Source organism: Pelecanus crispus, chromosome 2 (genome assembly GCF_030463565.1).
Source record: "Pelecanus crispus isolate bPelCri1 chromosome 2, bPelCri1.pri, whole genome shotgun sequence".
In the NCBI taxonomy this organism is placed as follows: Eukaryota; Metazoa; Chordata; class Aves; order Pelecaniformes; family Pelecanidae; genus Pelecanus; species Pelecanus crispus.
In genome coordinates this window covers 52,194,307-52,222,150 of record NC_134644.1, presented here as the reverse complement: position 1 = coordinate 52,222,150, position 27,844 = coordinate 52,194,307, and the positions used below count along the sequence as shown (strand labels likewise).

General features: G+C 41.6%; 1 protein-coding gene across 6 annotated transcripts in view; it reads left to right on the top strand.

The window, feature by feature from the left end:
• UBP1 (upstream binding protein 1) overlaps positions 1-27,844 on the top strand; it is a 61,123-nt gene that overhangs the window by 2,893 nt on the left and 30,386 nt on the right. For 4 of the 6 annotated variants that reach the window (XM_075706250.1, XM_075706248.1, XM_075706246.1 and 1 more), the window contains exons 2-3: positions 9,933-10,049; positions 26,672-26,823. In XM_075706250.1, coding sequence (XP_075562365.1) covers positions 9,933-10,049; positions 26,672-26,823 — 269 coding nt within the window. Of the gene's footprint in view, positions 1-9,932; positions 10,050-16,492; positions 16,607-26,671; positions 26,824-27,844 lie in introns of those variants that run through there. The other 2 variants (XM_075706249.1, XM_075706247.1) reach the window with 1 other exon arrangement.

Here is a 27,844-nt window from a genome sequence, read left to right as displayed (position 1 = left end):
TATTTCCACTGCAGCCAGTTATCAGATTCACTGCATTGCTTTTTGCCTTCATTTCCGATATTATAAATAGAAATGAGCTCAGTTAAATTCAAGCAGTGATTAGTCATGCCTTATGTACCTGCTGGAGGTAGTTTCTCTAATGGATTAGCATAAAGATCTGGGGAAAAATTAGGACAATTGTAAGTTGCTGTTCTTTTGGAAAGGGTTTCTTTATGTTCTTTCTAATATTCTGTAAAGATAGGTCATTGCAATCGTTTGAATACTGAAATGTAATTCTTAAAGGTTGGGTTTGGCCTTAAAAAAAAAAACAAAAAGGAAGAAGGAAAGAAAGCTACATGCAGAATCAGGATAGGAAGTGCATGTCTTGGATATCTCGGACTTGGATGTCATTTGCTTTAAAGAATTTTGAGTAACACATTATGTTCAGCTGAAGTCTTAGCAAGGAAGTTGGGCTGGTAAATGTAATTTGAAAGGAGAGATGATCATGTAAATTTTCCTGAATTGGGTTGCTTGTTTGTTTTTGAAGATAAAGGTCTGGAACAGATTGAGTTGTGTTTATTATTTGTGGTCTGAGTCCCAGAGCAAAAAGAACAAACATTTGTATCCTGAAACACTTACATATTCTTAGTAGTTTCTATGAATGTTTGAACGTTTTGAGTAAATTCACAAACACACCCATGTTAAAAGCCTATTGAGAATGCAGGCCCGAACTGCTCATGGTTTAATTTTCAGCAAAAGAATTCAAATTCTGAATATGACATTGTCCCTTTGAAAACAATTATAAAAGAGAAAATAATATTGAGGAATAAATCTGTTGAATTATTCTACAGTTACTCCCTATGATAGGTTAGTGAGAATGGTTCAGCTGGTTGTGGTAACTTTCACTGTGTCAAGTTGGGACTTAGCAAACACAAACATAGAACACAATAAACACAAATGTGATGGGGATAAATGGACAGTTTGGGAACTGGAGGATTACCTGGAGAAAGGAAACCGATGTTTCCTCCCAATTAAAATGGTAAACTGATCAGTTTTGCAGTTGCAGTCTATTTCCAGGTAAGATGAAAGCCAATATTCATATTACAGTCTCCAAAGAAAACTTTTTATATTTCCCCTCCTACATTTTGTAATTAAGTCTTCCAACTCTTCAGAAGCATATACTTTAAACATTATAAATGTTCTCTTAAACGGATTAAATTTTTTCTTTCTTTTTTGTTAAAACACAGAAGATTATCAGTAACGTGGGAAGTTTGAGAAACTAATTGTGCTAGTCTGGCAAGTGGGGGGGGGGGGGGGCGGAATGAAGCTTCATTTACTGTTTTTCTATATTGTGCATATGTTTGGTTTTTTAAGTATATTTTAAGACCTCAAGGGTTCCCAAGCTGTGCAGCTTGGATTATCCCAGTTAAAGAAGTTTCTTCATTTGCTGGTAGGATTTTAGGATAATATGCACATTTACTGAGAAGTTCCCTACTGAGGAACGTTTGCCAACAGGTAATTTCTGCTGGGACAGAATCGCAACTATCTTTGTAAACTGCTGTCTAACAGTAAATCTTGGAAACTTATGAATGGTATTTTGCAAGCAGTTTTGAATTCTGTATGATTTCTATCAAATATAAAAATTCTGTAACTCTTGATGTATTTTAGGTAGATATAAGTGATCCTAATGAAGCATTTTTTGAGGGAATAAGATTGGAAAAAATGGTGGATAGCGAAACATGGAAAATATCTTTCTTCAGTGGAAAAAGCAACATACCTGCATATAGCTGTTTGATATCCAGACTTGTTACCGTTGCCAGTAGGTAGAAAGGTAACTAAACTCTCTCTTGGGCATCAAAGTTTTACCAGTTTCCATTTTGTGCTTCCTTTCCTACATCGTGCTATTGTCCACCAATGCAAATCATTGGACCTCTAAAACTCATACTGAAATCAGTACTGGAGTCGGTTCTGTTAACTGTCTGTCAGGCTAGATTCAAACGTAGTGGCTGTCTGTCCAAGGAAGATTTATACCAGTAAAAACAAAGATGTAGAATGAAGTTAGGCAGTAGACAGACATTCTCAAAGGTCAGCTAGACTGGTTAGCTATTCCCTCACCATCTATTCATCTCTGCCAATGGCAGAGCCAGCAGAGGCCCTTGTGGGAGCTCCCTTAATGGATTCCAGGCAAATCACTTTGGGGAACGATCTCAGACTGCTCCTCCAGCAGCACCCTGGGATCAGAAACTTCTGCCAGAGATGCTGGCAAAAGTGAACATCTGTCCTGGCCTTTGAGGGTCTGCCTGTAGGGTGGGGGGAAATACAAAAAAACATTTCTTAGCACAGTTTGTTTAGCCTGAGCATATGTAGTTCATGTTAAAATACCAGGGAAGACAAGGAAACTCAGATTTCAACTTGATTTAAACAGCTGAAGTGCAAGCCTGTGGGGGGAACTGGATGTGTCTGTTTCAATTAGAATTGCAGATTGGTGTGCTTTAAAATGCCTAATCAATCTGTCTGCTAATCTGAAATAATACACTTCGTGTCGTGGGTTAGCCCCAGCCAGCAACTAAGCATCACGCAGCTGCTTGCTCACTTCCCTTGCCCCGGTGGGATGGGGGAGAGAATCAGAGGAGTAAGAGTGAGAAACACTCCTGGGTTGAGATAAGAACAGTTTAATAATTGAAATAAAGTAAAATAGTAACGATAATAATAACTAATAATAATATACAAAGCAAGTGATGCACAATGCAATTGCTCACCACCCGCTGACCGATACCCAGCCAGCTCCCGAGCAGCGATCGCTGCTCCCCGGCCAACTCCCCCCAGTTTATATACTGAGCATGACGTCATATGGTATGGAATAGCCCTTTGGTCAGTTTGGATCAACTATTCTGGCTGTGCCCCCTCCCAGTTTCTTGTGCGCCTGGCAGAGCATGGGAAGCTGAAAAGTCCTTGACTAGCACAAGGAGTACTTGGCAACAACTAAAACATCGGTGTGTTATCAACATTCTTCTCACACTAAATCCAAAACACAGCACTATGCCAGCTACTAGGAAGAAAATTAACTCTATCCCAGCCGAAACCAGGACAACTTGAAATGTAACTGTAATGATATACAAGTGCAAAAAGCCTCCTATCTGGTAAAATAGTAATTTTGTGGCCTGTTACTTTTTTGTCCTGTTAGCACAACTTAAACTCTGTAGATAAAACATTTTTACACCATACGAAATGTCATTACAAATGGTTGTATTTTATGTAGAGAAATTCTGAAGTGTTTCATGTGGCTTTTGATCTTTCAGATGACAGCTCTGGCCATGTTGGCCAACTGATTGAATTGGCCAATCAATTGAACTGTTTTACCCAGATGAAAGTATCTGTTTTCCCTAAGGAGTTTTCGTACATCATAGAATCATAGAATCGTTTAAGTTGGAAAAGACCTTTGAGATCATCCAGTCCAACTATTAACTTAACATTACCAAGTCCACCACTAAACCAATTAAGGGTAGAGTAGCAATTTCATGTTTCCTGGCTTGGTGGCTGGATTATTTATAATGAAAGTGAAAACTAGGAATCATTAAGGTTGGAAAGGACCTCTATGAGATCATCAGTCCAACCATCAACCCAACACCACCATGCCCACTAAACCATGTCCCAAAGTGCCACATCTATCTGTTTTTTTGAACACTTCCAGGGGTGGGGACTCCACCACCTCTCTGGGCAGCCTGTTCCAATGCTTGACTACCCTTTCTGTGAAGAAATTTTGCCTAATACCCAATCTAAACCTCCCCTGACGCAGCTTGAGGCTGTTTCATCCTATCACTTGTTACTTGGGAAAGTAACTAAGTTACATCACTGTTTATATAGCATGTATTTGCTTAAGAAGAGAAATCTTAATTGGATGTTACCCGATTGTTCAGAAATTGTCAGATGAAACTTCTAAAAACCTTACTCAGAAGTAACTCCTGCTATCATCAGAGACAGCCCTTTCTCGGAATTCTGTTAATGAGCCATTGCTTCTTGAAGCATGTAAGAAAGGCGATTTTTGCCCTATTAGGAAGTGGAAAACAACAGGGTGGTTACAGAATATGAGGAGAGAGACATGGTACATATACTTAATTTAACCCCCTGTAAGTTGTAAGCTCTTGTTCTTAAAAATCTTAAAAATTCCAGTGGTTTGTAATGTTTTTAGGAAGGGCATTTTCTTGGAATACAGAATGTCTTGTTTTCTGCATTGGGAATTGAGGAAAACACTGATAACGGGAGGATTTTCTCCACAAAGCCAAGACAGCATGATGCTAGAAGATGTTAAACCTGGCAGAGTACCAAAGCTATACTTGAACTTGTCCACCTTTAGACTTCTGAATCTTCTACAAAAAAACTTGACTCCATCCTTTGCCACAGCCATAAAAACCTTGCTAACTTAAGTTTTGATTCGGGTATGATGTGATGGGTGAAATCAAAATTTTCTTTGGGCAGTGTTGCTGTCTAAAGCTCTTTTTGCCTACAAATGATCTCCATAGGATAGGTTCCTTTGCAGGCCTTAAAGTCTCCCTAAGAAGCAGCAGAAGAAACAGAAGAAAGCAAAGGTAATACCTACCATGCCTCCATCTCGTAAGGTGTGAAGTCAGTACGACGTTTATTCCTCAGTTCATACCTCAGCACCTTAATCACATCCTCTTAGATTCAGAAGTAGGTTATGTGAGGAATACGACTACAGAGGAATAAATTACAGAGCAGTAACACCCTGCAGTGGAGACTTTCTTTTTAAAAGGGGATAGATCCCATGAGGGAAGGAGCATACCCTGCGTTCTTCAGAGAAAGCCAAACCTATGTTTTTTGCAAACTGACGCTCAAGGCATTGGAAGCAGTCTGTATTTCTCCTTTACATATGAAGTTAGCTCTCCGAGTGCCTCATATCAAGGAGACACTGAAGCAAGTCCAAGCACAGGGTCTGCTACATATCTAATGTATCTCATCAAAGCGATCAGAAGAAGCTGTTGAAGTCATTTCGTGTGCTCGGTGCTGTTACGTGTGCCATTCTGGTCAGATACCCCGTGATGTGTTGCCTCGTCTCTGTGCTCTTAGTGTCCTAAGACTTCTACTGGAATTTAGGAGGACTACCAAAAATGTTCTTCATGGGTTTTCCCATTTCCCCTTTCTTTTTGTTGGCAGTCCCGCTTCTCAGGAGTTCTTCTGTATCACAGAGGAAGGACCGGTAAATGCAGCTGTCCTTGCAGTGCTTCAGCATTAAGCAGGCCCAGACGAGGATGTCTAAAACCATCCAACAATCCAGAATAAAGGTGGCAGGTGGACATGGAGAATATGCGGGCATTGCTGCTTATCCTTTACTTCACTAAACAGACGGAGCGCATTGCTGTTCGCAGACTGCCTGTTAGCAGTGACCGCGCACTTACTACCACCTTCAGATGACCAGACATAGCAATGGGACTGGGCTTGGTCAACTCTTAATGCATCAGATGTGTGGTGAGAAGTGCAAGTCAGTGCAGCAATGGATCACGTGCAGTTTTTCTTGCTTCTGATTGTTACCTGTCAGTGTTTAAGTTCATTATAGTAGTGGCAATGAATACAGTCCCGCTACCAATGTATATAAGAGACAGACAGGTTGTGTATTCAAAAGTGCATACAATGAAGGGGCTAGAAATATGTTTCAGCACCTTTCATGGTGGATTCACAGCCCATCCAAGCAGGGAGTATCAACTAGATGTGAATACCTCACTGTCATGTAGTGATTTAGGTGAACAGGACCACCGATGTCTGGTTTGACAGGTGTTTTCATTCCAAAGTTACTCTGTATTTGGCAGCAGCTGTTACACAACCAAAAAGTGTCCAAAGACCAAACAGGGCACATCAAAATAGCACTGCTTTCTCTTCTATACTCTGTTTTGGGGCTGAAGTATGTAGGGATTGCTCCTGCATACATACAAAGCTGTGTTCTGATTTTGAACTGACCTAGCATCTTAAGCACAACTAAAAATCATCACTGGACAGCATAAACTTCCTTTAAATACTTTTTTTCAGCACATGGTACCTGACTGAGTTTTTCCATGTGGTGGTGTCAGCAGAATAATATTTACTTGCTAAAAACAAAGAGCAAAGATACAACCAGTTATAATACCAATATTTAATGTCATTTGCTGTAGTTCTCAGAAGGGCAATCAGAAAATGAAGTGAGGACTCCGATCACTATAAAAAAGATTAGGAAATTGAATGATGCCTTACAGGACCTCGTCATTTTGGATGCTGCTCATGGAAAAATCCAAGAATTAAAGTTTTCAGGCACCATATGCTGAACTAAACTTCAGTGCAGATCTACCCATTAGCAAAACATTACCCTCCCCACCTTAAATTTCAGGTTGGACTTTGCATGCCATACACAAGCCTTAAAGCAAGAGATGTTTTAAATAAATAATGTCTTGTTGTTTGTGTATACAGTGCTCCTTTGCTGAGATCTGTTTTAGTACTTACCGGGCAGATCATAAAGCAAGAAACAAAAATAGCCCTTAACAATAAACAGTGCAAGGTAAAAAACTCACCTTATTTGTCCCCAAACTTGCAAGACGGTGTAACCACATACCTGTATGTCTAGAGGTTAGTCAAGGGCACTAGGTGTGGGTGTGGGGAATATACAGTGCTTCAGGAGGCAAAATACCAGAATTAAATATAATCTGGGAAGTTTATCCTGATTTAAAAAAACAAGCTATACTGTACTTGAATTTTTACCCATATACCGTTTGCAACAAAGATCAGTCAAAACACAGGACTGTAAAGAGAAGAAAGAAAAGAAATACTAATTTTTTAAATTTTTGTGGTGTTTAATTTCAGTTTGAATAATAACATCTTTCCTATATGTTCTGTCTAGTACTTTCCATACAAGGAACTCAAAGCTTCTACGAGTGTTAAGTCAAGCATCTTGTCAGCCCTTGGAAGGCAAAAAGAGACAAATGGTCTCTTTCACAGTGCTTTCGCATGGAAGTCCACAGGATTTGGTTCTGCTTTGCTTCTCTACGCTGTCAGGAGCAGTGGTCGCAGTGGGATGCGATGGTTGGTAGCGGCAGCTTTTGTGGCCACGTTCTCTCAAGTTTGAAATAGTTTGCATATCATGAGGGGTAGTCGTAACACAGGCCTTGAACTTCTGCCTTTTATAAGAAGCAGGCACTTAGAAACTGAGATCAGAATAGCCTTCCTCATTTCTCTACTAATAAAAACCCTATCTCCTTGAGGCTGTTATTTTTAGTCTGTATAAGCATAATACTTGAAAATCAAATGAAGGTAAGAGACTGAATGGGCATGTTTTCTGTGATGCTCCTGTGTTTTATTACAGCCTACTCGTGTGGTCGGTAGAGTCAAAACTTTGTTAACAACTGGGCAAGCTAATGACAGAGAGGACTGAAATCAGAGAACCGAAGTACCGAGGCCTAACAGCTCTCACTCACTGTCCATGCTCAAAACATACGGGGTAAACCTGGGCCAGCAGCCTGATCTGCAGCTGCTTGCCTGGGCTGCCCTGGGGTGGCTGTTTTGAATGACAGCAAGTTGTCTGTCTTGACAGAAGAACAAATCTAGGACTTCTGACGTGCTGTGTTTGGGTTATTTAAAAATATCAAAATTAATTCTAAAAGGGCTAGTAACAAAGTCTACTGTGCTAATGAAAAATAGGAGTGCATTTTTTTAGCGTACATCTGTAAATGTACATGTGTGTATATATATGTATGTATAAAGAAAAGAAAATAGGCTACTGATTAGTCTGTGAATCTCAGTTGCTTTTGCTCACAAGTTCTCTCCTGGACTGCACAAAAAAAGACTGATCAAAACCGCAGTGTTCCCGCCTGCATTTTGACAAACCAGCATCTGTTGAAAGCAACAGGCTGCTTTGGGGATTGGGGGGGGGAAGTGCCTGATATTTTAAAGCCAGGTGAGCTCTGTGGGATACACATAGAGGCGGGAGCCATTCTGTGCTACGGACTGAAAGCTCTTCAAGTTAAGGGGAATCTGTAGTATTACTCTTTCCATTTAGTAGAAATACAAGTCACAGAACAGATGCCTACCCTCTATGTGGGAAGCTCACATCAGCCCCAAGGGAAGATTGTGAAAGTGGTTTGAGGGATGTGTAGTCCTTTTCTTGGGAATAATCAGTGCATAGGGAAATGGCGTTCCCAAATACAATGTGCTGTACACATTTTTTAACACCTTTGCCTAAATCTAGAGCTGGAGATAGAGTGATTTTATTTTGCAACTTGCCAGTAGATGGAGCAAACTGGATAGCAAGATACATATTCTTTTTCTACTGTCACTGAAATCAAATTAATTATTAAAAAAAATGCAGCAGTGATCACTGGGACTCATGCAGCCCTTTACATCTACTAGGAGAGTGCTTATTAAGAGTATGCAGTTACATACAGACATGTAAGTGGAAAAACTAACTTTGAAAAGACTTCTCTGGCTCTCATCCTTGCTGGAGCAAAGATCAATTCATGTACACAAGCAGGTCGGTGGTATGACAGCCCTCCTTGAGGAACCTAGGTGCCTCTTGGAAAAGAATAATCTCTTAGAATCACTAAGCCAGCAATCCCAATTCTTGTCTGCTTTTCTGGACAGTGTCACATGTGGGTGTTTCTTTCTCTTTCCATATTTACAGTTCCTCTTCTGTTGTTATTCTGGCCTTTGCTTTTTGTTTGTGGTGGTTGATGTTGAATAAGAATGGTAAGTTAAAGGAGAACTGCCTCATGCTGTGAAAAAAAAAAAAACCCAACCAACCATGTTGTTTATTTGAAGTTTTTTTGACTGCTGGATATTACTATCACTCTAATAAGAAATGATTCTTTGTTGTTTTCCAGAATCTTGCTCTTTGATATTCTGATTTACATAGCCTAGGTGGTGTTACAACATTGCAATACCCTTTAAAAGTACTTTTTAATAGAATGAGCTGCAAGGAACAAGCAATGTGTGCTTGTGTGCGGGTGGTACTTAAACAAACAAAAACCAGTGAACTACTACTATTTGTCAGCAGTCCTTCCTATTTCAAGCAGAATGGGTGCCCTCTGCAGGTAACTATTTTCAGATGAGGTTTTTGGATGTGTGCCCTCTTTATTTCTGAGTGTCAAGGTCTTAGCCGGATCGCCCAGTACTGTTTTGACAGATATTGCAAAGTCAGGCAAGCAAACAGCACCAAGCCATAAGTGCACCAAGCAGCTGGTTTGCGTCTGAATAGGATTTTTCCCTACAGTGTGTGTGTGTGTGAGGGGTGGGGTGGGCGGGTGTTGCAGCAAATATTTTCCCTGCCATTTGACAGTGTTTTCATTGTGGTTTTTTAAATCTTTTTAATGGCGAGAAAGTATAAAGCTGTACTCTGTAGTAGCCTGCCACTTGAACTTGCACAGAATGAACAGACAAAAGGGATATACAGTCTAAACACTAATGAGAAGGCATCTTGCTTGCCTTGAAGAGATCATTGCACATTCCACCTTTTTTCTTTTTCTCTTCAGTCAGTCATGCTTATGTAGGTTATAGTGTTCAAGTAGTCTGAGTGGACTGCGTAAGCAGGGAGCTGTACGCCTCTCTGAGGCAGAAGTGCCATGAAATTGCTCTTTCTCCTGGCTCCGTGACACACAGTTCTGCTCAGTGACGCTCTGTGACAGCGTGGAGGGAGGGGAGGAGACCAACGGGGACGCTGGTGAGGTCTGAGCTGCACTTGATGTCATATCAGCTCGCAATAAAGCCTTGCAGCTGGGCAGCAGCTAACAGTGCAGCAAGTTTGGGGAGCAGGGGAGTAGGTGGGGGCCAGCCAAGACTTCACCTACCTGCCTCTTCTGGAGAGAGTGACACCAGCAAATTTGCTGGCAGTAGCTAAACGTAAAGGTGTGAGAGGAACCCAACTGCAGCTTTAATCTGAATGTGTGTATTTGTTTTCTCTTTCCTTTCTCCCATCACTGCAGTGACCATCTCGTAGCTGAGCACAACGCTTCATCTCATCCCAAAATGCTTTTCTGGCACAGCCAGCCTGAACATTATCACCATCACCAGTATCCCACCAGTAACAGCAGCTACCTGCGGTAAGAAAAGAACGGGGGTGATTTTTAGTAATAATAATCATTATAATGCTGTAACACACTAGAATGCAGACTGCACAGCCTTTGCTAATTCTCAAGTTCAAGCTTTCAAATAGAGCTGGTGATCGCAGACCCTCTGAGAATAGTTTGAGCAGTACAGTCAACATAGTGGAGATTTACTTTACTGTTAGCTCCACGATTTTCACAAACTATGCCACCATATGTGTGTGCTAGTAACAGTGATAGGAATGTTTTACTGCTTAATATGATACTCACAGATGTGTTAATTTTTTCTTTCTTTTTCAAATTACATTCACAATCTGTAGCTAAAACTCTTGTTTACATGAAGTAATACAGGCTTATAAATACCTTGATGTTTCATGTCTACTTTGTGTGCTGAAGCTCAGCTGATCTGCAGGATCAGGACTGTGGGCTGCTTGTCGTTATCCGTCCAGGCACACTGGCTAAATGCTTTGCATTGAAATTCTGATGCAATATATAGCTTATTGCATCAGCATATTCCTGTGAGCTATGAACCTACTTTACCTCTTCATGACTAAAACATTGTTTGTGTACAGTATTCAAATTTTTTTTATAATTAAAAATGATTATGCTTTGACAAGAGCTAGGCTCATAGATTCCAGATAATCTTGATGTTAATTGAGTTTCAATTTATAATGTAGTTCACTCTCTGTGTTAAACTTTAGCTGATTACTTTTTTGCTAAATACAATGTATGTAAACGTGATAATCATCTACCGTGACATGGCTTTTTGTGTGTTGGTAGTCTCACACCCATTGCTGTATCAGAACATTACTTCTGCTCTTGTAGAATTGTTGAGTAGCATGTTTTCATTAGAAATGTGTTAAGTTTTAGGTTTAAAAAAAGCAAAGGAATTGAGGCTATATTTGGGTTCCAAAGTGTGAAACTAATGAAACTGCAGTGGAGTTTTATAAAGTCAATCCATTTCAATAGAAGGGTCGGGGTGATTTGAAATCTATATTGGCTAACACAAATACGTAGCAAACACAGCGCTGTTTCTATTGACTCAAGCAGTAAACCAGAAATGAAGAATGGGTGCTGGAGTTCCCTGATGCAATCCTGTTTACGTGCACAGTTCCCAGTGCAAAAGGAACCAAACAGCAAGGGAAAGTGAGGACATCCACTCGCACTTCCAGTTACCCCTTCTTCAGCCTCTGCTCAGTCTAGAGGAGCTGCGTCCCCTCCTAGCTTTTTTCAGGGCCTGTTTTCACCATGTCCTGGTTTGTCTTCATTGCTTCCCTTGTATTTGCTTCTCTTTCCCCACCCTTACCTAAAAATCTGCCATTCGAGTCCCTCTGAAGTTACTCTTCCCACACATTCTTGAGCACCTGCCTTTAGGTGTGGATAGCAGCATGCATCTGTGTTTTGGTATTGAAATACAACATAGGGGGGACACTTCCATAAATTAAGGGTTGTGTACAGGAGCTAACGAGATTGGCTCCTGAGGCTGATTACCATAAGCAGAACGGATACAAACCAGTTCAGGCAGTAGGCTTCAGTCTGGTCGTAATCATCAAGTTGCTTGGCCCTGTCCTTAGTGAAGCACTACACTCCAGTCCCTCATCTGGACATCAGTAAGCCTTATATACAAACAGCAGTCGACTTCAGGGGAGGATGCCAGCCAGATGGAGAAAGGAGTGTCCCAGGATCCCTTCTCCCACATCCCAGTAAACCTGTACTTAGAACACACTTATGCAGATATATTTGCAAAATCAGCCTCCCACTGCATGCACTTGCTCTCTGTTGTATCACGCCTCCAATTCCAATTGGTGGGTCTGGTGACAGGGGTATGCAGAAATGGAATGGCAGGGCCACAGGTAATGTCATCTCTGACAAGTTAGGCTTGTGGATTTGACCTGCTCAGAGGGTTAGAGAAGCAATTTGAGATCTCAGAATGCTTAACTCCTGTTTTAGACAATTCCACCAGGCAGGTAGAAATTTTTGAATGCTTTTCATGTAGGCAAAGCTTGGGAGAGAGCCAGGAGGAAAGTAGTATCCTTCTATGAAGTGCACGGAGTCTTCTCTGTCCTGTAGCCTCTGCTCTCAGCCTTACTGATAAGCAAATATTTACAATTTAGGCACAAATTCTGCAATCTCATCCTCAAAACTTGCTCATGTGCCTAACTTGGGGACTCTGCATGGGGTTTATGTTGTCTATGTTGCGGAAAAAGAGCACAAAAAAATGTACCGTACGTGCATAGTATGTGGATTTTCAATGGTTCCTATTGGGTTAAACCCACTCTAGTTTTCTGTAGAATACACAGAGCATTAAAAGTGTGACAATTTTTCCAGTCAAGGCTGTTTGTTGCTCATAAAGAATAAGAAAAACTTTACTTTTGCAATAGAAATTGGTATTCTTTATTTGCTTAGTCTTTAAAATAGCTTGAACTTGACTCTGCTCTCCGCGAGTATAAGGCAAGATGTAAGTTTAGCAACAAATCATCCCGAAAGTTAAATTATAGGAAGACTAACAGAAAAATTAGGATTACAAATAAAAAAAGCTATGGGAGCAGCTACCATTCATAATACAATATGCACAATGAAAACTGTGGGCATTAAAAACATCACAAGACTAGTTTAAAAACTGAAAAATAGAATAGAAAAAATTTTGTTTTCAAGGTTTCTGTTTGTAATCACTACCTGCCTAAAGATATTTTTAAACTCTTTTGGCAAAAGTTGAGAACACTGCATCATAATCACAAAAACTAGAGATTTGAGTACTTGAGGTGATTCGCACTGAAGCTATAACTCCATACACTGGACCTGGCTAGATCTGGCTGGAAAGCGGTGTTTGTGTGCACTGCTGATCCTCAGCAGATGATCTGAGAATGGGACTGATCAAGGAATCTGCCCTGAAGAAAAAGCAAACACATCACAGGCCTGTACTTTAAAAACAACAAAAAAACAAAGACACACCACAAACCTCTACAGAAAACTTGTAAATTAGCCAGGGATACAAATAATGCTAAAGATATGCACTGTAATATTTGTAATTTAATAGGAAGACATTCCGTATCCTCAAATAGCTAAAGATAACATCTTCAGAAATGCTAACACTCAGTTTGCTTATCATGGGCAAGCTTTACCCGACTTTTAAAGACTGAACTGCAAGAGGATGGGTCTTACTGTACCCACTCAAGATACCCTCAGCAGAGGTTGGAATTTATGTCAGAAGAAAACAACTCCAAGTATAAAAATCATCAATTTATGACCTTGCAACTGCTATGTAGCTATGTTAATGTAGGTATAGTAGATAAACCAGTTTTGCTATGCATAAATCAGACTGTATCTGGCTTCTCTGGTCTTGGATCCTGTCTTAACTTATCTCTGTCAGAAGTAGAAAGTGCACTACTTTTAGTTTTACACAAACCATCACTTTCTTTTGTATCAGTTACAAAACTGGTTTTTAGTGTTATTTATGCTACCTTATTTGTATAAAGTCCACTTCAGGTCTACAAATGTCTGCTTAGGGTAAGGTTTGAGTTCTCAGTTAAAACTCTGTAATTCTACAATGATAGTTTAAGCTAACTTTGTAGCCGCTACTGTTGTAAGCTGAATAATGCCTGCTAATTTATTAACCGGACCATCCCATAACAGTCTGTCATTGCCTGTGGTAATTTCAATTCTTATCGCTAAAAGCTGTGACTTGGTAGCAAGTGCCTATGCTATTGACTTGTCCATAAGCCCATGCCCCGTTCATAAATTTCCCTTTTCTAAGCTTCCTCTTATATGCAGATGAATTGTTCATCTGTCCACAGACAGCAAAGAACTCTTATATCAATTACAGCAGAAAAATACCAGTACCATTTTCTGGCGAAGCTGGCGGTCAAATCTTGACTTACAAATTGCCTTTAAAAAATCATATGTCATAGCCTGTGTGCTTCTCTTTAGCTTTGAGCAGGTCATATAAACATTTTGAACAACAGCTAGTATTTTGTTGATCATTAATGAAGGCCTTCCTGACTTGTATCTTTAGAAAAACTTGTGCAATTGTACTGAAAGCATGTAACTAACTATATGATCAAACTACATTTTACAGTCTCAATACTGTTCTGTAGTTTGCTCACTGGGTCTATTATTTTAATGAAACTTCTCATAAAATTATTTAACAATGCCCTCAATGATTAACATTTGAGGTTTTTTGAGAACCCTTCTTTACATGAAGTTGTGGGTTACTTACCCTATGAGCACCCCCTCACTGGACTAAGTATTTTATGACCAGAGGGGACAAGATCAAAATCTAACCACTGGGAGTTCCAGTTCTTCCTTGCATCCCTCCTAGGCTTCTCCAACTTGCCAGGCCATTATAATCAGTAAGAGTTATTGTATTAAAAGCTTAGCTGCCTCTTGCATCCTGTCCTTGGAGAATATAAAATAATCAATTTTAGTAACAGCATAAAATCAAGCTACGCTTATTTTTACAAAATACAAATTCATATCCCAGAAAGACAAATTTGATGCCACCTGAATACATCTGAATTTCTAAGTATCTCAAAACCTAAAAATGGACCTAAGTTGCTATAAAATGGGCCAAGAAACAAGTCAAAGGCCAGAGACAGAGCAAATGAATACCAAGCAAAGAAAATTCTTTATAGGTAGTGCACTTTTCACCTTACCACAGGTGGATGCCGTTTAACCTGAAGATGACATTAGCTTTATCTGTTTGCTGTTATGTCTGTTAACAGCAGCTTCCTTCTAGCAATTGGGTAAATAAAAGGGCTCTGACCTAAGACTTATGTTTCTGAGCAGTAGTCATTTCTGAGCTGGTCCTGCCTGCAGGTGCCATGTGAGCCTTCGCATTTGTGAACACTTGTTTTAACAAGCTGGAGACTTTGAGTCCGGAATGCAGAGGTGTTGGGGTTTCACTCCTCACATTAAGTAGTGTATTTATAGCGTATATTAGGTAGTGTACTAGACATAAAACGTATTTTTCTGCCTTGCAGGTATTGCTTTGTCTTTATCTATCTTCCTATAGTATTGAAGATTGTTAATTGGTCTTTTAGACTGCAACGGGGTGTGGATTCTTTAGGGCGGGCTCCTCAGTGTTCTTTGGAAAACGCACGTCAAGCCACGGCAGACGACGTGAGATAAGTTTCCTTTCGCTTGCCTTTACTCTGTTCCGAGAATAAGTGGACGTACTGCGATGTAAACATTTGCCTTGCGTGAGCTTGACAGACTGAGGCGGGCTCAGGGCTGAAGGAGCGAGGACAAGGCTGGGCGCTACCCGCTGCCGACAGCCCTTACCTCGGCCTCCCTGGCGCCGGGAGAGCTCCCGGGCCTCGCCTTCCGCCTGGCCAGGGGCAGGCGGGGACGGCGCCCACCTCTCTGCCTCCGAGCGTGCGCCGAGCAGGTCGTGCCCGGGCCGCCACGGCTCCTTGCGCAGCCCTGCCCGCGGCGGAGCCGCCGCCACACCACGCCCGGCAGCCTCGCGGCCGCCTCTTCCTGCCCGCCTGACGCCACTTCCCGGCCGCCTCCCGCCCTTCCGTTTCCGCTCAGCCCGCCCACTTCCGGGGAGGGCGCTCCCAGCATGCCGCGCTGCCGCGGGGGCGGGCGGAAGCCCGGGGCAGAGCTGCGGGGGCCTGTCACCCGGTGACGTCGCCTGGCGTGAGGAAGTGCCCGCTCATTGGCTGGGCTTCTCCCCTCCCCTCTCTCTCTCCTCCACTGATTGAGCCGTGGGGCGGAGGCCAGCCAATCGGCGACCCCGAACGCGCGAAGGCCCTGCCCCGGCAGCCACTCGGGGGGGGTGGTGGAACTAGTCGCCATGTTGGCGTGAGCGGCGGCGCTGCGCGCGAGGGGGCACGCCGGAGCGGCGCGCGGCTCCGGCGGCGGCAGCAGCGGGGGGGGGGGGGGGGGGGCGGGGCGGGGCTGGGAGCCCCCCAGGGGCGGCCGTTACAGCCGCGCGAGGCGGGGGGCGGCGGGTGCCCCCCGGCCGGGCTGTGCCGCCGCCGCCGCAGCCTCCCCCCGGTGAATGATGCGGCGGGAGGCGCCGCTGGGCTGGGTCGGAGCTCGGGCGGTGGCAGAAGCAGCAGCAGCGGCGGCGGCCCTGGGTAGCGTCCGGTCGGAGGCGGCGGGGAAGGGTGCGGCGGCGGAGGAGGAGGAGGAGGCGGCGGCCGCCCGGTCCCCAGCCGCCCGCGGCGGCCGGGCGAGCGCAGGATGCTGAGAGCGACCCCGCGCCCTGGTCGCGCCGCGGGGAAAGGGCCCCCCCGGGGCTGAACGCGGACTCCCCCTTCCCCCGCCCTCTACGCGCTCCCCTCTACCCCCCCCCCCCCCTTCAGCCCCTCACTCTCTCCCGGCGCCGCCCGCCGAGACGCCGCCTCCCGGCGGAGCAGCGGCGGCGGCGGCTCCGGGGCTGAGCGGCTCCTCCCCGTCCGGCTCCTCCCGCGGCGGCGCGGGGGGCGGTGGAAGATGGCGTGGGTGCTGAAGATGGATGAAGTGATCGAGTCTGGGCTGGTGCACGACTTCGACGCCAGCCTCTCCGGCATCGGGCAGGAGCTGGGAGCCGGTGCCTACAGCATGAGGTAACTCTCACCGCCCGGGGGGGAGCGGGGCGGGGCGGAGGGCAGCGGGGCGCTCGGTGCCGCGTCCCGGCCGGCCTCCTCGGGCCGCCGTGCCCTGCCCCTGCCGCTGGGCAGGGAGCGCGGGAAGGAGCTGCTGCCCCCTTCATCTTCCCTCTCTTTTTTTTTTTGTTTGTTTTTTTTTTTTTTAATTTCTCCGTTTCCCAGAGGCTCTTGCCCAGGAGCGGGCACATGGCGGAGGCCTGCCCGGTGTCTCCTGATGGCGGCCGCCGCCTTCCCCCCGGTGCCGGCTGCCGGGCGCGGAGGGGCTGCCCCGGCGGGGCTCCCGCCCGGCCCTCGCCTTCGGCTGGCAGGTGGCCATTGCGAAAGGGCGGGCTGCTGCCCAGGCTGGGCTGCTTTGGCCCTACCTGTGTCATCTCTGCCGGAAAAATGACGTTTCTCTGTGTTCCTTGGCTATGTAAGCGGACCCCGTGTTGCAGAAGATGGTCATCTTTTACTCGGCGAATATAATTCTGGTTCACCATAAACAATAGCTGTTTCGTCTGACGCTTACAAACGTTCTTTCTCGAGCAAATAAACGTTGTGGTAGCTAATAGGGTAGTCGTGGGGTTGTAGTTTAATCAGTCTGTTTATTCTTTCATATTTCTGTGTCTGAATGTGTCTATAGTGACGTTTTCCTTTTTTTTTTCCCTCCCTCTTTTCCTGCCGTGTAGCTCTTTTTGTTCTTACTCGCTCAACTTGGCAGTTTCTTCACCTTTTGATTGTTTTCCAGGTCTTACAGTAAAAGTGCTTGGGTGTGCTTTTTCGAAGTTAAGATAAAACTGTACTCGTCTGAAATAAGTGCGTTTTATCTCAGTTACGGGCAAAACAGTGTGGATTCCTGAGTGACTTGTTAGCGTGAAAAAGGGAAACTGCTTTGCAGACACTGGGAGACATTTTAGTCTAAGGTTTTCGACAGGATTAAGTCAGTATTTTGAGAGTCTGGAGAAGTAAAATACTGCCATTTGATAGTTTTGATGGCCTAGCCTGTATGGAAGACATGTTCTCACTCGGGGTTACCTGAAACTTGGAGGCCACCACAAGTTTCAGCTATTATATGTATTTTAAGGTAGTACTTCTCAGGTGGAGCGTTGGAACTGTAGTATCTTTGGTCAAAGTTATAAATAAGGGTTTCAGCTGAATAGAAGTGAGGACCCTTTTGCTAGTATTTGGGATTGTGAGCTCAGCAGGTTTATGGTGGGGTATGTATTCGATGGCGCTTTTATTTGGGGGGGAGGGTGATTTTTTAATTTTTTTTTTTTTTAAATTAAAAATAACTTTGAGAACTTGCCAGTTCAGAGAGCAAGGTGATTCACCTTTCCCCATGAGAATTTTCCTGATTTTAGGTTCAGCTTGTCTGGATTTTGTCACATTTCTGTCTTTGTCAAGCGAACATTCATCCCATGACACAGTGTGCCTGCTTTTGTGCGCAACTGTATGGAAGTTGCCTGGATGGCTTCTCAGCATTTGGATTCTGGTTATCTTTTCCTTTTGCAAACACCAATGGATAATGTATGTGCTCCTGTTCAAGAACAGTTCTTCCTTCTCTATCATGATCCAGTTCTCTCTAGGATTTCTTATAAGAAGTCTCGAGTTTTGACTGGGATGGCTTTTTAAAGATTTCCATTTCTTCTTGTAGGCTTCATTTCTCCTTCCAGTAATGCACGCAGTTTAGTTTCTTGAGACTTTAAGGATTTTAATCTTTACTGTTGTTGCGTAGATTGTTTCTTCTGCTTGTATCATCCTTTTATGCTGGGCAGCAATCCTGAGTGGTTTTTAGTTACATCTACCTGCCTGTTAGACTATTTTGAATTACCACAAAGAGATGTAGCAGTTAAAAATAGCTTTTAGAAAGTAATATTGCACAAGCTGAGCTATACATTAGTCTTAAATTTTGTCGCACGCTTTATGTTTTTGATGAGATCCAAGTATTTTTGGAACACACACTAATACTATTTGTAACTTTAATCTGAACACATTGTTAAAGGGGTCACCTAATTGCAATTAGTGTTTGCTGGATTCAGAGCGATCTCAGCAAGTATGTTAGTTGGTTTATGTATTGCTTAGATTTCTACTTTAGGGAAGTCATGGCCTGTTAAGCAATGTGGAGCGGAAAACTCAAGAGAAGTGGTGTAGTGTGAAGAGTGATGATACTACTCTGTCACTGTTCTGTGTGCCAGTAGGAGCTAATTACTTGTCACTTACTTACAAAAAAAGATGATAGAAGAAAAAGAAATGTTATCTAGAGGAAAATGCTGGGAGAGCTCCTCAAGCTATATGCCCCTGCATTTTGTTAGGAAGGCCTGCGTGTAACTGTTTTACCTATTAGGGTTGTATATAATGTAGTTGATGCTTCCTCAAGTTGATGATCAGTCAGTGTCCTCATGTATAATATATGACGTTACTCCTGTGCTTATTTTTATTAAGAAAACTGTTCATGTCGATTGACCAGTAATGGTAGGTTTTTTAAAAGGAAGCTAACTGGACAAAATTTCTCTGCAGATTCACATGGTTTTAAATAGTTCTCAAAATTTCCTTAAAATCTTGAAACTCGGTTTTTCTGATTGCTGTTCTAAGGTCTTCTTATGCAATAAGAAACTGCTTATAAACACAAAGTTCAATTCAATTGATAATAATTATTGTCAGATGTGTCAAATGACACACACACACACACACCCCCCCTCGGGAAACTTATAAAAACACGGTGCCTTTCATGATAGTCAGTTTTGAGTATTGCTGTTAACTTTAGTTGGTAATGACACCATTGTATAGACCGAAGACTCTCATAGTGATTTCTTACAAATCCGTCATAATATCCATTGTAATAACAGCAAGAATTGTGTAATTTTCAGGACCACTGATTGTTGCTATGAACTGTTAAAAAATGGGGGCTATTTCATTGAAAAGATGAGTTTCAGGAACTGCCTGCCATTTCTCTAGCAGAATTCCATTTTTCATGTAATAAATTATTTGATTAATGAATTGATTTAAATTAAGTGAGTATTAATATAAAGACAGGTACCTTAATGACTGAATTTTTATGTGTAATTTGGAAGTTTAGTGTATGGATTTATTTAAATGCTTGCAATTCTAATGGTATTTGTAGTGCTAAAATTGAAGCCTCTCATTGGGGAACTTGATGATTATTTCAGGAGTAGCTGTTTTGGCATATATTTCCTGATTAAAACCTGAAGTTTATTAAACTAAATTGAAAAAGATGACCCTTGGTTCTGAAATGGGAAGGTCTATACAAAAGACTGTACAAAAATACATCCAGACAATCCTCCGTTTTTGGAGAATCAAGTCAATTTGACTCTGCTGCGTCTCCCAAACACTTGGAGTGTCTTTGGAGAATGGAGCTGGCTGCTGCCTTGATTGAAAAGAACAGAACCTTCTGCAGTCAGTCTTGTTTCCTTACTGTGCTGTGGAGAGCCCTGCATGGTGAGGGAACTTTGTGTATCAACTCTTCTCCAAAGTTTAGGCTAAAGTAACCATTAAGGTGTTCTGTTAGGATTTTGGGGGACCGCTGTCTTACAACTTGTAGGTTTGTTTTCAGGTGGAGAAGAGAAGGAGGGTGTTGTCTTCTAACATCTTTCTGGTCCCTGACATCCTTTTTTGGCTTCTAACGAACATGATTGGTTCACGACAGTTACTGTCTTAACTTTATAGTTGCTGTGCAAAAATAAAAAAATGGAGTTATCTCATTCGGGCGCTGTTTTCCTTGTGGCTGCTGTTACTTTGACAGACAAAATGACTGTTTATGCTTCCCCTAACGCCTCCCACTCTTTTGAGACTGGTTATGTTGGGTTTTTTTTTTTTTTAAGAGGAGTGCTTACTTAAGGTATCCTGAAATTTTTTTTTTTTTTAAAAGTGCACACTGTTTTCTGCAGAATACATTAAAAAGCTTCTGTTGCAGTGGTCTGTTCTATTTTTATGTATTGCACTGTAGAAAAAATAATTTTCATTGACATCTAGATTCCATAAGTAAAATTTCATGTACTCATTAGAAGTGGAGCTTGATTCTTTGTGCAGGCACACAGATATGTAAATACCTGTCAGGAAATAGACACCGGAGGAAAAAGAAGATCCACAAACCTAAACCTCCCCGCTTTACCACCACAGATAAAACAAGTTGAAAGATAAACCTTATGTTTTAGATCACTGACATAGGTTTTGGGTTTTTTTGGTGGTTGGTTTTTTTTTTTTTTTTGTCTTCTTCCCAGTTGAATGTGTGAATATGTTTCTAAAGGTCAAGGAGAACAGTTGAATTCTTAAGGAAAAGACTCTTCAGGTTGCATAACTGTCTTCTCTGTTCCCCTGTCGCCTCTCGTGGATGGACGTGTGGGATTGAGAGCAGGGCAGCAAGTTTATCCTCATTTACGCTTTACGTGTTACTCCCGCTACGGAGCAATCTGTACTATAGCTGCTGCAAATGAGAGCAGCTGCCTGACCTCCCTGTGTCACAGGAGTGGATGGGGAACGGGGGATTTGTAATTGTGAACAAATACTGTTCTTACAGCTTTTCTTCCGTACCTTCAAGAACTTAGGAAGACACAGGGTTTGGTGGGGGGATTTTTGTTCTTTTCTTTGATTGGTGGTTTTTTGCATTTTGTGCCAGACTCCCCGTAAGTTGAGGCCTGTAACAGGGTGAGTTTCCATATGATGGGGTTGTAGGATTCCTGGAAACAGCGTTAACGTTTGTGCCTGTTTTCTTATTCATGTTGCACTTCTTGACAGATGCTTCTGAGAAAGTTGTTTCCCAGCAGCTACTTCCAGGGGTCTCGTGTCGCATCAGACTTGCTTTTGCGGACACAGGGAAAGCGTTAGGAAATATCAGGTCTCCCTTTCCCTTACATTTTCCCATGGCTTGTTCAGACCTCTTCACAGTGCAGAGCCCAAGCTCTTTGAGATCATAACTCTAATTCAAATACTGCTTGAGAAACATTTTTCTCAAGGTATTTGTCCTTGTAAACCCTGCTTTAAAGTTTCAAAAGACCTGCATGTTCTTGGATGCTTTAGTACTCACACCCAAAAGTATACAATCCAGAAGACAGATAAGGCAGATGATTGATGGGATGTCACTTTGAATTTTGATGACGTACTAGTTCCTGTTCTTGTAAGGACAGGAGGTTCTTCATTTATTTTGTGACCCTCTTGTTACTAGGCAGTTTTTTTCAAGTACTTCAGAAAAAGTGTTGAAAAGACCGTTTTAAATTTGGAAGGAAGGTGATTTTGTGCTGACAAACACATTTCACAAGCATGGGAGAAGGGTAACTTGCATTTTTCTCGGTCTTTTTTTACTACACTCATGTAGGCTATGTAACATAGGATAGGTTACCACATGTGATCCATCCTACTGGATACTTTGGTTCAAGCTTTAACATGCACCTTGGTTCCTCTTCTAAGCCTTCCTACTTTTGTATGGTGAAGTTTCACTTGCACTTCTGTAGCACAGCTAGCTAAGCTTGGGTGTTGGAGATGTGTTTACTGCCTGCTTTTGGTGTGTAATGAAGACTGTTTCTGTTTGTTTTTCTGGGGAAATTTTCTCCTCCCTCTAGGAAGAAAGAGTGCTTTCAGTTGAATGCTTTAGATAACAAATTGTGAGGGACCGAGATAAGACTTTTCTTACTGCAGCTAATAGTTTCAAAAATTTGGTCTTAAAGTTCCTTCCATCAGGAGAGTAAACCTTGATAGATCTGCTTTTTCAAATGATACCAAGAAGTCTAACAAAAGATGCTATTTTTCCTTCAAAACATTGCTACTTGTTTATACGTCAGCTTACTTGTAATAGTCCAAAGTTCACTTAGATGAGACAAGTGAAGTAAATTAGTCTTTTACTTCACAAGATCAAAAGTTATCAGTGGCAGAAAAAGAACAGACTCGATCTCTTAAAGCTCTTTTCTCCTGCAGCCTGATATCATTTCAACAGTAGCTGTTTTGGAAAACTTTATTTTTCCTCCATCTGAGCAACTCTGCCAGTGGGTGCTTCAGTTTAGGTAAGAGGTGCTTTACCATGTTAAATAACCTGAGCAAAGCTGGCAGTAAAAGTGCCTGTCACTAACCTGCATGGGGCCAGCACAAATCAAATTTCACCAGGTGAGAGGAAAATGACTGAAGGATGCTGAAGTATGCATAAACATGGGGGCTGCCAGTGATTTACTGGGGGGGCTCAAGATAATTTGTGCTGCCAGGCCATTGGCTCATTATAAATGCAGAAGTTGTATCTGGGGTCTGAGGGAGAAAAGCGAGAACTGAGAAGGCTGACCTGCTCTCCTGGGTTTTTTTGTTGGGTCTTAATAGAATCAGTATAAAATTAGAGGTGGTAAAAAGACTGTCATTTAGGGTCTCTGTAGTTTTTAGGAACGTGGTCTACATAATAGCATATATTTTATGCAGTTTGTTGCTTACAAGATACTCTTCTTCAGTGTAAGTAAAGAGAACTATTAAAAATACTAAATTTCTGTTTCCTGTTGGTTTCCTACTCTGAATTGTGAGTGCACCTGGCATCTTTTCTTCAGCTGTGCTGTGTGAGCAATGAATTTTATTTTGTAGAAAGTGCTTGTCACTGTGAAATTTAGATGGTCCCTATTTGAAGTAATGTAAGGATAAACAACAGGGGAGTTTGGCCTCAGAGAACTGGGAGGAATGCTCTTTGTGCTCTTGTATTTCTCAAAGCTGCATGTTCCTACTGATTTCCTAGGTAAATGTAGACATTGGCAATTTCTTCCCTGATTCCTATATCCCTGTTACTGCCAGTCATAAGGAGGGAAGTGGGCTTAACTCATTATGCCTGCCCTCAAGTTATGCTTGGTAGGAAGGGGGTTTTTACAGTAAGATTTTTACCATGCTCAGTTGTGTAGCTGTGTGTTGGGCTGTGCTGTGAACTGATAGAGATCCCAGCAAAGCCCAGAAAAATATTTTGTAGAGGGGTCAGCTCATCTGACAGAAATTCTTTATGCCAGTGCTGCCCAGAAGACCTGTTGCTTTGCTGAACCGTAGGCTCATGGGTATGGAATAAAACTGGTCATCCTCTGTTGCTGTACAGCCGTGACTGAAGGATCAACAGTTTGCTTCATAGCAGTTTCCTTGTTGAAAGTCAGGAAAGATACATCGCGCTTTTTTTTTTTTTTTTTTTTTTAAAGAGGAATTAATAGTTGGTTCTAAATCAGTTAACGTTTCTTTATCACTGACATTTAAAAAAATCTTAATTCGAAATACTTTATTCATACCTTATTGACTCTTTTTAATTGCCTGCAGCTTTTATCTGTTTTTAGATGGGAAGAAGTGTTATGTTTAAATGTGAAAACACTGATATTTCATTCTTTATGAGTGAACAAATCAAAATGTTGTTTAAATGGTATTTATTTAAAGGTGGTCTAGGAAGGCGTTTTAAATCTCATTGGCTTCTTTTCATCTTTGGGATGTGTTCGTATCCAGGAGACTTTCTTTTATGAGAAAAATATATGTATTTATCTGGGAAAATAAGATTCTTACATTTGCCTCATGCCTTTTGCTGGAGCATTTTTTTGGAATGGTGGCATTTAAGAATGCACATTATGCTCTCTTTACAACTAAATTGTAGGGTTGAGGAGTTGGATGTCTTTTTTTTTTTTCTTCTTCTTCTTCAGTGGCAGTCATTACCACTTTGTAAGTATTAGCAAAAGCAAGTTTAAAGCTGGCTAAATTTGTCTTCCACTTGTGTTTGTTGGCTTTCAGTGCCTTGTCTGTTAATTTAACTAGTTCATTAACCACAGCACACGTTCTTAAGCCAGACCAGATGCATTTTTATCTTTAAATTGTGGGTGGAGAATGAAGGCTTGAAAGGTATTTTTCATAAATACACAAAAGACTTACCTTTTTATTCTTGTGTGTTATGTGAAGGTGAGTGCTGCAGAACTTAGTCAAGAATTACGGGTTGGTTATTTGGTGAGATGCTTTGCATGCCTTCTTTGTTGCACTTTGACTCGTGTGTATTTTAAACATTGTTATTGTTTCCATGTTCTTTCCGTTTTAAAGTTCCTTTTCATAAAAATGCTAATTAGCGTTTTCTGTGCTAAAGTGTGTGAGGAGCATGGGTTCCTAGTGTAGAAGTCCTGTCTTGGGATGATGCTTCTCTCTGCTTGTCGCAGCGCTCCCTCTTGTGTTGGGCTGCTCTCTGCTCATGCTGCCCTTTTGACTGACGTCAAGGCACGAAGCATCTAGTTGTTTCTTCTGAGTTATCCTCAAGTAGCAGTCCACCGATCTATGAAATTTTGTGTCCTGCTTCTGGATACGATGTTCCTTTTGTCTATATCAGTAAGAGTCTTGGCTTCTCTTAAGTGGGTATTTCACATTATCTTCCTTTGGAGCTCGTTAAGGAATACAACCTCCTGGGCTCCGTTTTGCGGCGCTGGCATCAGAAGTAGCTAAGGTATGGTTCAGCAGGCTTGTACTGCTTTTTTGGACAGTATCCTGCCTTGTCCTGCTTTCATGCCTGCTTGTAGCATCTTGTGTGGTTTCTTCCTAGTGGAAAGGAACCTGTATGGGTGTCTTTTTTTTTTTTTTTTTGTCTCTTTTTTTAATTCTAGTTGTTATTCTTGGGAGAGACTGTACAGTCTCTACAAGGTATAGACAAACTTCTTAGACTTCTTCATCGTTTGTAAGTATTTCCTTTCTCAGGTCAATATAGCTTCTTCCAGGGAAATGGAATGTGATGTGGCTAGCCTTTAACTTACTTTGTGTGGCACATGCTCTGAAAGAAAAGTTGGGGTGCCCCAGCTGCACTCCTCATACCTAACACTTACGTAGACCAAGTCTATACTACAACCTTCTGTGACACAAAAACATTGGCTGTAATTTCAGTTTTTAAATTGATTATGATACCGATAATTTTTGATTCCCCAGATATGAGCTGGAATTCAAGAGGAATTACAGAGTTCTCTTTAAATAAAGCAGGCTCTCACAGAAATGAGGAACAGCAAAAAATAATTTTAATTAAAAAATTTTAGGGTAAAAAGTGTAAATAATAGTGCAGTACAGATAAGACATTTACAAATCTTTTACAACTTATATTAAATCTATGATGGTGATCAATGCAAGAGAAATAAAAGATACGTGTAGATTAAAAACTGATTCAACAGGTGAGGTGGTGTTTAGAAACTAGGTTTGAAAGAAAGTTTCATGAATCTGCAGATAAGAATTTAATCATGAACAAAAATTCAGTGCTAGAAAAAGACTACCTTTGAACAGAACCCGTTGATCTCTTTGAAGTTTTATTTATGAAGGATCACTGTCTACAAGGAAAGCAAATATATTGCTAATACAGAATATTTAATTCTGTAGAAAGCAGATGTGTTTGCTGGTTGTGGTGAGGCTGTCTCTCTTACCACTACCTGTGGACAGCATGGGTTGCTGTTTACTCTTCAGAAACTTTGCAGCTCCAAAGTTTTTCTGGTGGTTGTATGTCTGTAAGTGAAGTGAATGTTGGCGTATACTTTCTACAACTTACATTTTGTGAATTTGCTGCTTAATCATTTTTGTGCTATTCAGTGTGCTAAAGACTAAAAAAAGTTAAGATGGAAAAATCTTTCATGTCAACAGAATTAATAGGTTAGATACGATTATACTAAGTGGGGAGAAAGATACTCACAGTGTAAGTAACTTGGGGAATGTATTACTTCAAAGAAGAAAGTAAATGCATTGCTCTCAGGTGCATGTGTATTAGGCAAACTTGCCTAATTTGACAGGTAAATAGTTAAGGGTAAACTGATTTTTTTTTTTCAGTGGAGACAAGAACTGAACATTAAATTTTCAGAGGATCAGCACAACTTTATTTATTGTCTGCTTAGGTCCCAGAGCATTGTTATGTACCCTAGCCTAAAATTTTGGTGGAAGATATTTTGGATACTGCTCATATTGGTTTCACCTAATAAACTGAGTGACACAATTCTGTACATATTCCACTGTGGTTTTTTAAGTCACAAATAACTTTTTAACTTCAGGCAAAACAGGGCCAATGGTCTCACAAAGTTATTTGTTTGTTCTTTTCAGTGATGTTTTGGCACTGCCTATTTTCAAACAGGAAGATTCCAGCCTTCCACAAGAAAATGAGACCAAACATCCACCCTTCCAGTATGTTATGTGTGCTGCAACATCTCCAGCTGTAAAATTATATGATGAAACTCTTACATACTTGAATCAAGGTTGGTATACATATGTTGCAGGCATAACTATAGTGAATGCAGGTTGTGGTACAAGTCTAAAACAGGAATTGTATTTCATGTTTTGATACGTGTGGGTACATCCAAAATAAATGCATGTCAAAAATGAGGTTGGAAACCTTACTAGTGTTGTTTTGTCCAGCTCACAGACTCATAGCTGTACTCTGTTATTACTTCCCCTTTAGAGTTCGGGGTGGGGTTTTTTTTGTGTATTGGTGTGTTTTGTTTTGGTTTTTTTTTTCCCTACTCTGGGTGTTACCTGTCTCTGTCCCCCACCTCCCCCAATAAAATCAAGTTGACAGAGCTTTTAGGAGACAAACTTCAGGTAGTAATAGCTTAAAATACAAGGCTAATTTTGCATTTCTGTTTAAGCTTGATGGATAATAGCAAGTTAATTAGATTACATTTGCATAAGGTACACACAAACACTCCCAGAAAGTCATAATAAATGTTAAAATGTCAATCCCTAAACAAAAAGTGTTGCACAACAGAGGACACTGCAGTTGTTCTCAAATTCGCTGTACATATCTGCCCAGAACAGTATTATGTTTGAAACATAAACACAAGTGCAGCTACCTTTGTAGTTACCTTTAGAGTTTGTGTGCATTTCACTATTGTCTGTCTACATTTATCAGAAATTAACTAGATAAATACCTCACGTGAGTCTTGCTGTTTTTTCCTCGTAGCCTGCAGTCCATTTGCATGAAAATCCAGTTTTTCTTCTACAGAGGGTACTTGACTGCTGGGTAAAATACTCTGAATGTAGTCATGGCCAGGTGATAAAACGTCCCTCACCTCTGGAAATGACACTGGTGTCCTAAGTTTAGTCAGCTAGTATTCTGAACTCAAATAAAACCATTTGTCATTTGGTTTGGACCATATCAATGGCTTTGTAGACTCCCACCCCACCCCTCCCGCTCTAATGCTCTAGGATCACTAGATTTAGTTTTAGATTTAGTTTTGGTTTTTCTTTCTCTTTGTGGACTTGGACCCAAAATCTCTC